The sequence below is a fragment of the Chiloscyllium plagiosum genome, unplaced genomic scaffold (assembly GCF_037043375.1).
Source record: "Chiloscyllium plagiosum isolate Xiang-an unplaced genomic scaffold, Cpla_swu_hap1 HiC_scaffold_1, whole genome shotgun sequence".
In the NCBI taxonomy this organism is placed as follows: Eukaryota; Metazoa; Chordata; class Chondrichthyes; order Orectolobiformes; family Hemiscylliidae; genus Chiloscyllium; species Chiloscyllium plagiosum.
Genome location: NW_028270139.1, coordinates 154,797,558 through 154,809,933, shown reverse-complemented (window position 1 = coordinate 154,809,933; position 12,376 = coordinate 154,797,558). Strand labels below are relative to the sequence as shown.

Below are 12,376 nucleotides of genomic sequence, written 5' to 3'. Positions count from 1 at the left end.
ATAACATCATAGTTTCCTTTTCCCCAATTAAATATCCTCCCATTGTGCCTACTTCTCTCCTTCTCCATAGCTATATAGAATGTGAGGCAGTTGTGGTCACTATCACCAAAATGCTCTCCCACCGCAAGATCTGACACCTGCCCCAGCTCATGAGATACCCCCCTCATTCTTCTAAATGCCAGCAAGTAGGGCCCAGTCGATCCAGTCTTTCCTCCATTGTCAGTTCTGCCATCTCGGGAATCAATTGGTGAACCTTTGCTGGACTCCCTCAATAGCAAGAATGTCCTTCCTCAGACGAGGAGACCAAAACTGCACACAGTACTCAAGGTGTGACCCCAACAACACCCTGCATAACTGCAGCAAGACATCCTGACTCCGATGCTTAAATTCTCTCACTATGAAGTCCAGCACGCTATTAGCTTCCCTCACTGCCTACTGCACCTGCATGCCAACCATCGGCAACTGTTCCACCATAATGCCCAGATCCCATTGCACCTCACTTTTCCCTAAACTGTCGGATCATTAACTACCTTCCTGTTTTGTGACCAAACTGGTTAACCTCACATTATATTGCATTTGCCAGGTATGTGCCCACACAGCCAGTCTGCCAAAGTCATCCTGCAACCCCTCTGCCATCCTCACAGCACACATTGCCACCCAGCTTAGTGTCATCTGAAAATCTGGAGATATGGCATTCAGTTCCTTCTTGATGTGTTAAATACTGAGAGGCTCTTTCCCCTGGCGAGGGAATCTTGACCAATTGGGCACAGTACCACAGGGAATCATCATTTCAGACTGGAATACGGAGAAACTTTTTCACTCAAGGGTTGTGAATTTTTGGATATCGCTACCTCAAAGGGTTGCACATCATTGAGTAAATTCAGTAGCCAGTAGGGGGCAGCATGGTGGCTCAGTGGTTAGCACTGCTATTTCACAGCACCAGGAACTTTGGTTCAATTCCAGCTTCAGGCAACTGTCTCCATGGAGTTTTCACATTCTCCCAGTGTCTGTGTGGGTTTCCTCTCACAGTCCAAAGATGTACAGGTTAGGTGGATTGGACAAGCTAAATTGCCCTCAGCATTTGGGGATGTGAAGGTTAGGTAGGTTAACCAAAAAGTAGGGAGATGCTTTTGGGTGGTATGTCCTTTGGAGGGTTGCTGTGGACAGAGGTTTGAGTATCTGTATGGCTGTTTTTGAGGGTAAAAAGTTTGAATTTTTATTTCAGATATTTGTAATAAGACTACTGTAACTAATTATGTGGTGCATTTATAGTTGGCAAGTCATGTTGAGGTAGTACAGGAGACGGATGAGGGCCCTTCTGTAGTACCTTGTCCAGTTCTGGTCCTCCAGTTATAGAAAGGATATTATCAAGCTGGAGAGGTTTCTGAAGAGATTTACCAGGGTGTTGCTGGAAGGGAAGGTTTGAGTTATAAAAAAAGGCTGGATGGGTGGGACATTTTCAGTGGAGCATAGGAGGTTGAGAGGCGACCTGATAGAAGTTTGTAAAATAATAAGGCATATAGATAGAGTTAATGATAGTTGTCTTTTCCCAAGGACAGGGGATTTCAAATCTAGGGGTCACATTTTTAAGGTGAGAGGAGAGAGATTTACAAAAGATGAGGGGCGTTTTTTTAAACATAGACGGTGGTTCATGTGTGGAATTAACTTCCTGAAGAAGTGGTGAATGTAGGTACAATTACAACAGGGATATGTGCCAGGAGCAGGTAGATGGGACAATGTTCGGCATGGACTGGTTTTGCCCGAAGCGTCGATTTTCCTGCTCCTCGGATGCTGCCTGAACTGCTGTGCTCTTCCAGCACCACTAATCCAGAATCTGGTTTCCAGCATCTGCAGTCATTGTTTTTACCTGGTTGGACTGAAGGGTCTGTTTCCATGTTGTGTGACTCCTATGACTTATAAAAGTTCACTTTCCAGGCAAGACAGACTGTCTAGTGACCATTTCTAATTATTATACCACTACTAATTATAAATCTTGACATTTTGTAAAGATAAATTGGTAACAAATATGTACAACAGCTTCATTAAAAAAAAACCTTGGGAGTTTTAAGACCATAAGACATAGAAGCAGAAATAAGTCTGTTCAGCCCATTGAGTCTGCTCCACCATTCAATCATGGCTGATAGGTTGGTCAACCCCATTCTCCCTGCAACCCGTGATCCTCTTTGACAATCAAGAACCTATTTATCTCAGCCCTAAATATACTCAATGACCTCTATAGATTCAGCACTCTCTGGCATCTCCCTACACTTTGATTAAGAAGTTTCTCCTTATCTCCATTCTAAAAGGTATTCCCTTTACTCCAGCCCTAGTCTCTCCTATCAATGGAAACATCTTCCCAACATCCACTCTGTCCAGGCCATTCAGTATTCTGTGCATTTCATTTAGATCCCCCCAACCTTCTAAAGTCCTCAAACATTCCTCATATGTTAAGCTTTTCATTCTTAGACCCATTCTCATGAAGCTCCTCTGAACACGCTGTAGGGCCAGGACACCCTTCCTGAGCTATGGGGCCCAATACTGCACACGGTACTCCAAATGTGATCTGACCAGAGCCTTATAGAGCCTCTAAAGAGTTTTCCTACTTTTATATTCAAGTCTTCTCAAAACAAGTGCCAACATTGCATTTGCCTTCCTAACTACAGACTCAACCTGCAGGTTTACTCGAGAGAATTCTGATGAGAACTCCTTTGTGTGGCTAATGAGAGAGAGGGAAAAATCAACTCGCAATTTGTACCAATTTGCCGTTCACTGGTGCAACTCTTCCACACCACAAGTGTTTGATCAACATTTGTGGCAATAAAAACACGTTCCATTCAAATAATGTTGTATTTTCAACAAAGTTTGGCCCATTGGCTCTAATCTTATTTATCTGTTCTTTTCACTTAATTCTTAATATTATTTTCTTTTTCAGATATTTATCCATTGAGTCTGGCATTTATATCAGTGCAAAATGACTACAACTGCACTTTAAAATAATTTAATGCCTCGGAAGCAGCTGAGACATCATGAGGATATAAAAAGGGCCATTTGAATGCAAGATCTTTTTTTCTAGTTGTGCTTGTAAATTTCTAATCTTTTGTTACAGGCTCATTGAGCTGGAAATAATCTACCTTTCAGCAACCTGCCAGTTGTTCTTTGATTTCCATGCAGTGTTTTTATAGATCTCTGTGATTTCTATTTGAGAACATCATAAATTGTATTCCATGAACCAAACTGTTCAACACTCAGCTGTTTTTATTTGATTCTCTGCTCATTTTCATTTGGTTGAAATCCTCTCACTTCAACCCTTCATGTCCAGTGCAGAGGTCAGTATTTTTGTAATAAAAGGAAACAAATCAGAGAGACTTGTCTGATTAAAAAAACATAAGCTCCCGGGGTTAATGGCATTCTGGACCGTCTGGTACAGAGTTGGGTAATTAAAATTCAGCCTGAACCATAGTAGCGACAATGTATGAAATCACATTGTTCACCACAGCTAATCTGAAATTCAACATGAAATATTCAACTGATTCGAGTTAAGTAGAGTAGATTTTTGCTTTGCAGTCCAGCAGTCAAAAGTTAAAATCCCAGCGGAAAACATCGTACCCACACGACAACAGTAGGTGACAAACCAGAATTGTTCCATCAATTTGCAGCCTTGTCTCAAATCACTGCTGCCTGCATCCGCTCCCTCTCCCAACCTCTCCTCCAGCTGCACTGACACAGAGACGTTACTCATAGATGGGAAAGCCTACAGGGGTGTCTGATTTTATGCAAACTATTCCCCCAATTTATTTACAAAACCTTCTGACGAGTGCTTCAAAAATGAATGTCATAAAAAGATTTCCTGTTCCGAGTCTCTGGATCCTGTTCAGGAATTCTGGTGATGTTCTTACCTTCTTATTTATGAGGTAATTCTGTATTATGGCCGTGCTCATAGGCAACTGCTTTTAAAAAAAAACAGTTAATGCACTGAGAGTTTCTAAAACAAAGTGCACTGATTTTAAAGAAATGAGGAGCTTACATTTATATAATGTTTATGCCAAAGCATTTTAGTGTCAGTTACACACACACACACACACACACACACACACACACACACACACACACACACACACACACACACACACACACACACACACACACACACACACACACACACACACACACACACACACACACACACACACACACACACACACACACACACACACACACACACAAAACCCCTCAATCGTATGCGCTGATAAAAAAAACCAAGGCAGCACTGAGGAAGCAGTTTGGATATGAAAGATTCCATCTTCTGAAGAGAAGTAAGGAGCTATCCCTACTTTTCTAGTTCCTATTTATTGTTTGACATCATCAGAAACAAATTATCCAATTCACACCAATTCACATTGCTGTTTGTTGAGTGAAAATTAGCTGTGGTATTTCCTGCATTACAATGTTACCACACTGCAAAAGCGAAAGAACTTTGAGACTTTGGTGATTGTGAAAGTGTGATATAGAAATATTGAAAATTGGTGCAGGGATAGGCCAGTCAGCCCTTTGAGCCTGCACCACCAGTCAATATGATCATGCAATCTCAGTATCCCACTCCCACTTTCTCTCCAATCCCCTTGATCTCTTTAGTCACCAGGGCCATGTCCAGCTCCCTCTTGAATATATCTATTGAACTGGCCCCAACAGCTTCCTGCATTCAACAATTCCACAGGTTCACAACTCTTAGTGAAAACTTTCTTCTTCACCTCAGTCCTGAATGGCTTACCCCTTATTTTTAGACTGTGAATACACATTTCTTTACAGTCAACAGAGTACATCTGAGGTGCTGTCACTTCACTGAAACATGAAAGATGATTAAAAGATTCAGTCAAATGCCTTCAGCAAGATTGAAAGACATAAGAACTGTTCAGAGTTAATAAGGGTGTAGGTTTCGACTCTTCTGATTGGAACTGGCCAGATGAACTGCAATGATCTCATCCAAAGCAGAGTTCTGTTCTGCTTAACTTCTGTGAAAGTTGGTTCGGTGATAAATCTGGCTGCTTGTTTAGCCTGAACAATGTGGTTCAACAGCGCAGTGTTACAACCTCCAGTTACAAAGTCAAGTGTTAACCCTTTGCACAACACCAATCCTGCCCAATGGAGAGGAAACTTAGCTGAGATGTGGCAAGGTCATGCATCACGACCCATTCCCCTACCAGTATACAGCAGCTCTGCGACAGGAAACAGCTTAAGACAGAACTAATTTGAATACTTTCAAAAGCATGTATTGGCTTCTAGCTTTGCAACCAGTTCTTAGAATAGGGAGAGGCTGGCTGTTGACTCATGCATTGCCATAACTGCTTGTCATCTGGATCCAACTGGACTCCACTCACACAATCCCAGAATACTTAATGTACCTAGCTTTAGACTCAAAACCCCTGATCTGACCATTCCCGAATGCCCATCCCAACCTGCAGCATTTGCTCAGGTACATTGCATTCTCCTCCCCATCCTTATGGTACCCTCATGTATATGTCACCTAATATCCACCCCCTTTACATTTGACACCCGACCTGTCACCTGCCTGGCCATCAAACCCTCACCCACCGGGCACCCTGCACCCTCACCCTTCACAGTCTACCCCTCACCACCTAGTACCTCCCCCCTTACACCCTCACCCACCAGGCACCCTGCACCCTCACCCTTCACAGTCTACCCCTCACCACCTAGTATCTCCCCCACTTACACCCTCACCCATCAGGCACCCTGCACCCTCACCCTTCACAGTCTACCCCTCACCACCTAGTATCTCCCCCACTTACACCCTCACCCATCAGGCACCCTGCACTCTCATACATCCTCATCTACATCTCACTAACTGACACCTCTCCCTTATATCCTCACCCACCAGGCACCCTGCACCCTCACTCTACCCAGTCTGTCCCTCACCACCTAGTACCTCTCCCCTTACACCTTCACCCACCGGACACCCTGCACCCTCACTCTCTCCAGTCTGTCCCTCACCACCTAATACCTCCCCCTTACACTCTCACCCACCAGGCACCCTGTACCCTCACTCTACCCAGTCTGTCCCTCACCACCTAATACTTTCCCCCTTACACCCTCACCCACCGGGCACCCTGCACCCTCACTCTACCCAATCTGTCCCTCACCACTTAGTACTTCCCCCCTTACATCCTCACTGAACAGGCACTCTGCACCCTCACTCTACCCAGTCTGTCCCTCACCACCTAGTACCTCCCCCCTTACATCCTTACCCACTGGGCACCCTGCACCCTCACTGTACCTAGTCTGTCCCTCACCACCTTGTACCTCCCCCCTTACACCCTCACCCACTGGGTACTTTGCACCCTCACTCTATCCAGTCTGTCCCTCACAACCTAGTACAGCCCCTCCCCTTACATCCTCACCCACCGAGCACCCTGCAACCTCATTCTACCCAGTCTGTGCCCCACCACCTAGTACCTCCCCCCTTACATCCTCACCCACCAGGCACCCTGCACCCTCACCCTTCACCACCTGGCACCTCCCCCTTATATCCTCACCCAACAGGCACCCTGCACCCTCACATCTCCCAGTCTACCATGAACCACCTGGCACCTCTCCCTTATATCCTCACCCAACAGGCACCCTGCACCCTCACATCTCCCAGTCTACCATGAACCACCTGGCACCTCCCCCTTATATCCTCACCCAACAGGCACCCTGCACCCTCACATCTCCCAGTCTACCATGAACCACCTGGCACCTCCCCCTATATCCTCACCCACCAGGCACCCTGCGCCCTCACATCTCCCAGTCTACCCCTCACAACCTAGTACCTTCCCCCTTACACCCTCACCGACCAGGCACCCTGCACCCTCACATCTCCCAGTCTGTCCCTCACCACCTGGCACCTCCCCCTTATATCCTCACCCACCAGGCACCCTGCACCCTCACATCTCCCAGTCACCATGAACCACGTGGCACGTTCCACCTTATCCTCTCAGACACCAGGCAGCCTTTGACAACTCAGCAGTTATCAAATGGCATCAGGATTTTTAATAAAGTCATACAGCGCAGAAACAGACCCTTTGGTCCAACCAGTTCATGCCAACCCTACTCCCAAGACTAAATGAGTCCCACCTGCCTACACGTGGTCCACATCTCTCCAAACCTTTCTTATTCATGTACTTTGAAATGTAAGTAAATTTAAAAGCTAGTATTGGGGATACAAAATGGGCACAGTTTTCGATGCCAATCTACTTTAGCACTGGCTGTGTGGCCTCCTGACCTTCAGCTGGGAAGGTTCTTAGTTCTAAGGTTCACATGGATAACTCCTCTGAAGGTAAATGTTGATTTTTTTTTGTTGGGGAGGCGCGAGGGTTATTATCGTTGAAATACTGTTTCTGGACTTGATCAGAAAATATGGGTCCATCCATTTTAGAGTTGTTGATGCAGGAGCAACTATCAGTGAGATAACTGGGAGAATGACTCATGTTCTTCAGCATTTTAAAGTTTTCATTCATAGGATGAAAGTGTCATTGGCTGGGCCAGCATTTATTGCCCATTCATAATTACCCAGAGTGCAGTTAAGAGTCAACCACATTGCTGTGGGTCTGGAGTCACATGTAGGCCAGACCAGGTAAGGATGACAGATTTTTTTTCTCTAAAAGACATGAGTGAACAATTGACAGTACTTTCATGATCATTGTTAGATTCTTAATTCCAGAATTCCAAAGTATTCAAAGTCCAGCATCAGCCGTGGCGGGACTTGAACCCAGGACCCAGAACACTACCTGGGTCTCTGGATTAATATTTCAATGATAATAACCCTCGTGCCTCCCCGATTATAATGGTACTGCAAGACTATACAGACCACCTCCAAGTAGACATTTTTGTCTCAAGGGTCTGCATATTTTTCTAAACCCGAGTAAGGATGTCTAAAACCTTATTTCACAATGATCCAAACACGCAGTCAATCATCGAAGGATTATCCATTACCCTAACCTGATTCTAGAGGAGAGGCACCACAATGCTTTCCCTCATTTCATAATTGAAAGGAAATTGTTACACAATGGATCCTGGAGAGTTAATGAATGGCCTTCTTTTTTAAACCCTATGACTGTCCCGGCCATCTCTGCATTGTGTGCTTTCATCAGAGTCAAGAGAATTGGCAACTGATGAAATGTGCACTCCAATCTCTTCACTGTGCAGTGCTGCTGTTGCAAACAGCCAGCTCAAATAGCTAGTCATCTCCAAAGGCAGGAAGAACTGAGCTTGCTCACTCACCATGTACAGCTGTTTCCAGATGTTGGACCATTCCCTCAAGGTGGTCGTGATTTCTTGCACCAGGGGCATCTCCTTCGAGACAATGTTCTCCTGATTACTGGAGAAACAAAGAGAGCTCACGTTAGTCCCCAGCACACCATAAAACTGCAGCCTCAGCCACGGATAAAGAATCCCCTTTGATCCACTTACCCCGATGTTCACCCACACAAGCTTCAGTCATTCAACTGTTTCTTACAAGTTGAAATTCAAACTGATGATAAGGGCCACAGGGAATACAGTCATAGAGTTGTACAATGCAAAAACAGACCCTTTGTCCAACTTGTCCATGCCGACCAGATATCCTAAATTAATCTAGTCTTATTGGCCCATATCCCTCTAAATCCTTCCTATTCATATACCTATCCACATTAAGTGTACCAGCCTCCACCACTTTTTCTGGCAGCTCGCACCATATACGCACTATCCACTGCATGAAAACATTACCCCTCATTTTTAAATCTTTCTCCTCTCACCCTCTGCGTGAAAAAGTTGCCCCTTAGGCCACTTTTATATCTTTCTGCTCTCACCTTAAACCTATGCAGATTACAGAGGAGGAAGTGCTGGATGTCTTGAAACGGTTAAAGGTGGATAAATCCCCAGGACCTGATCAGGTGTACCTGAGAACTCTGTGGGAAGCTAGAGAAGTGATTGCTGGGCCTCTTGCTGAGATATTTGTATCATCGATAGTCACAGGTGAGGTGCCGGAAGACTGGAGGTTGATAGGTTTAGGGTGAGAGGAGAAAGATGTAAAAGAGACCTAAGAGGCAATGTTTTCACGCAGAAGGTGGTACGTATATAGAATGAGCTGCCAGAGGATGTGGTGGAGGCTGGTACAATTGCAACATTTAAGAGGCATTTGGATGGGTATATGAATAGGAAGGGTTTGGAGGGATATGGGCCGGGTGCTGGCAGGTGGGACTAGTTTGGGTTGGGATATCTGGTTGGGCATGGACGGGTTGGAGCGAAGAGTCTGTTTCCATGTTGTACATCTCTATGACTCAATGCCCTCGAGATTTGGACTCCCCACCAGCCCAGCCTGGAGAAAAGAACTCAACTATTCACCCTTGTATAAACCTCTAAAAAGTCACCCCTCAGTCTCCGACCCTCCGGGGAAAAAAAGCCCCAGCCAATTCAACCTTTCTCTGTTGCTCAAACCCTCCAACCCTGGCAACATCCTTGTAAATCTTTTCTGTATCAAGCTCAGAGTCTGTGTGGTCTCATTTTCGGGTTTTGTAACATGTGTTACTGAGAATCTGTACTGACCAGTTACTGCACTGTTAAACAACCTAGTTATAACCAAAACTTTAAAAAATTTACTGCAATCATCTCTGTCAGGCAAAGTCACTAAATTCCTTGTTAAGGAAAATAATCCAAAGCATTAATATTATCAAGGATGGCTCTGACTAATATGCCATCTGCTAATATATTTCACATTTTCTTTTGTTTCACTGCCCCCCTGAATTGCAATTTTGGCCAATTTGTAATTATGGTAGGTTCTGAAACAAGGTCCAAGTTACACTTGAGCACCAGGTTTTGTGGGTCACAATGAAGGTTGAAGTGATTTCCAGTCAGGTAGAATTTACTGAATGGTGACGGGCCCATCCACTGTCTGGATAGTAGGAGGTGACCGTGCTGCAACCATTTAGCTGCTCCCACCCACCCCAACAAAATTTGTAAAACAGGCAATCCTCTGGCTGGTGAGAGACTCCTCAAGGACGGGGAGTTTCCCACCTCCGAGAGCTGTTGCCCTGGCTACAATTAACGCAGGCTGGGGTTGTGGGAGAGACAGAATTTCCAGTGCAAGTCAGGTCAGCCTCTTCGAAGATGGAAGACAGTAACTTTTAGACAATTCATTCACAGGATGAGGCAGTCACTGGCTAGGCCAGCATTTATTGCCCATCCCAGAGGGCAGTTAAGAGTCAACCACATTGATGTGGGAGTGGAGTCACGTGTAAGCCAGACGTACGGATGGCAACACCTTGCTGAAAGGATACTCGTGAACAAGTTGGGTATTCCCAACGACGTACAATGGATTCAAGGTCATCATCATCAGACTCTGAATTCCAGATATTTACTGAATTCAATTTCTACCATCTGCCATGGCAGGATTTGAACCGGGGCACTGGATTAACAGTCCAGCAGTAATACTATTAGGCCATCACCTCTCCTTAACTTTAAGGGAAAGGCGAGGCTGGAGGTCTTCATGTGTTGGTAGGCCTTGACGTTTTTAGCCACAAACTACCAAATCAGAAAAATCGCCCTGTCTCTGAATTGCCCTCATGCACACCTGAGGGGATTTATCTGACACGTTGAGGCTAATGCCCTTAAATGGCCAACAGAATTGGCCTCCAGATGGGAAGGCAAAGAAGGCTTTTGCCCGAAACGTTGATTTTCCTGCTCCTTGGATACTGCCTGACCTGCTGTGCTTTTCCAACACCACTCTAATCTAACCTCCAGATAGGAAGTCCATCCTCAATCCTTTCCACTTGGGCTTAGTTGTGTATGAGAGGAATCCCATGGGCTGTCAACTCTATACCTACTCTCCTCCAACACCTCACCTCTTGAAGAAGCATTAAACTCCCCCCATGACTTTCCTACTGTTTCTTCAACTTCAGCACACACACACAATTGAACAATGACTCCCACTAGTGAAGATCAGTCGCCTCAGAAGTTGATATCCAAATTGAGCTGTGACGTGGAGGTGCCGGTGTTGGACTGGGGTGGACAAAGTCAGAAATCACATGACACCAGATTACAGTCCAACAGGTTTACTTGAAATCACAAGCTTTCAGAGTGCTGCCCCTTTGCCTGGTGATGAACAAATAGCGTGCACTGCTCTGTGACTCTCTCAGATTTGTTGTCAGTTAGTGGTCTATCTTGATTGCAATTGCAGATAGTTTAACATCTCTTCTGAAAGACTTGCTGCTGAAAATGCATAACTCCAAACTGCTCCATCCAACATGGCAGGATTCAAACCCAGGTCCCTATATTAATAAGTCCATGGATAATACCACCGGAGCATTACCAACCCCCCCCCGCCCCGGTTATAGGATGCACTGCCTGGAACCGTGCTGGAGGCAGGTTCAACTGAGGCACTAAGAGAGGCCATAGGATGATTATTTGGAAAGATGTGCTGGAATAACTGGGAAAATGCAGGAGACTGGCACTAGATAATAGAACCAGTGCAGTCATGATGGGCTGGATGGCCTCTTTATGCAATATGACAGTCCTGTGATTTTTGTGCTGAGCAAGGGAAACATTAGCTCCATGCTCCTCTCCTCATATCTGCTGCCAAATTGTTCACTGCAGTTTCTGCACTGGCTTGAAAAGTACATTATTTACTGCAAAGCGCTTGGGGGGGGGGGGGGAAGGATCCCTGAGGAAGCCATGAAAATCTTCCCCTTCTACTTCAGTAGCTTCAATAAAATATAGTCAGACTCAGTAAGGAACGTTGTGGTCCAGGATTGCTGTCAGGCGTGGGAGGTTCTAGACACTAGCAATAAAGCAAAGAAATACCAATCTAATGCAACAATCTAAATAGAAAAATAGATAAAATTACAAGAGTAAAGACAAAACAACAGGATAGGAAGCAACATTTACATTTCCACATTAATGTATTCTAAGGATAAGATTCTCTGAAACTACTATAATGAATAATTAAGGAATTAGATACGTGGGAGTACATTAAATTGGAATTGCTAACACGCAGAGATGGTCAAGGACAAGAGCACAGAATGATTTTTTTCATCAAATTGCTGCCCATGATGAGAATTGGATTTGCAAATTCAATATTGCAGGCAGGTGACTTGAATTTAGAATGCTTTCAATCTAACATTTAATATTACGCTAACAGTAAAATTACAAGCAGAACAGGGAGGGTATTTCCAATCATGGCTCCTCTATTTCACAACTGCCCCTGGCTTGAATAAAAGGTGTACTTCACAAACAAGGGACTGCACTGACCCGAGAGTGATTTCTGCCCTCCTTGGACTGTTGCCATCCAAGGCACATTCTGCCCAGATGTTTAACTTTGATGGATGGCCGTCTGACAAACCAATTTTTA

The 12,376-nt window shown here is 44.9% G+C and overlaps 1 protein-coding gene across 2 annotated transcripts in view; it reads right to left on the bottom strand.

Moving 5' to 3' along the window:
• The window catches only part of LOC122553785 (dedicator of cytokinesis protein 2-like), a 1,246,386-nt gene that overhangs the window by 1,123,886 nt on the left and 110,124 nt on the right, over nt 1-12,376 (bottom strand). For both annotated transcript variants that reach the window (XM_087991733.1, XM_043698147.2), the window contains exon 5: nt 8,275-8,371. In XM_087991733.1, coding sequence (XP_087847859.1) covers nt 8,275-8,371 — 97 coding nt within the window. The remainder of the gene's footprint in view (nt 1-8,274; nt 8,372-12,376) is intronic.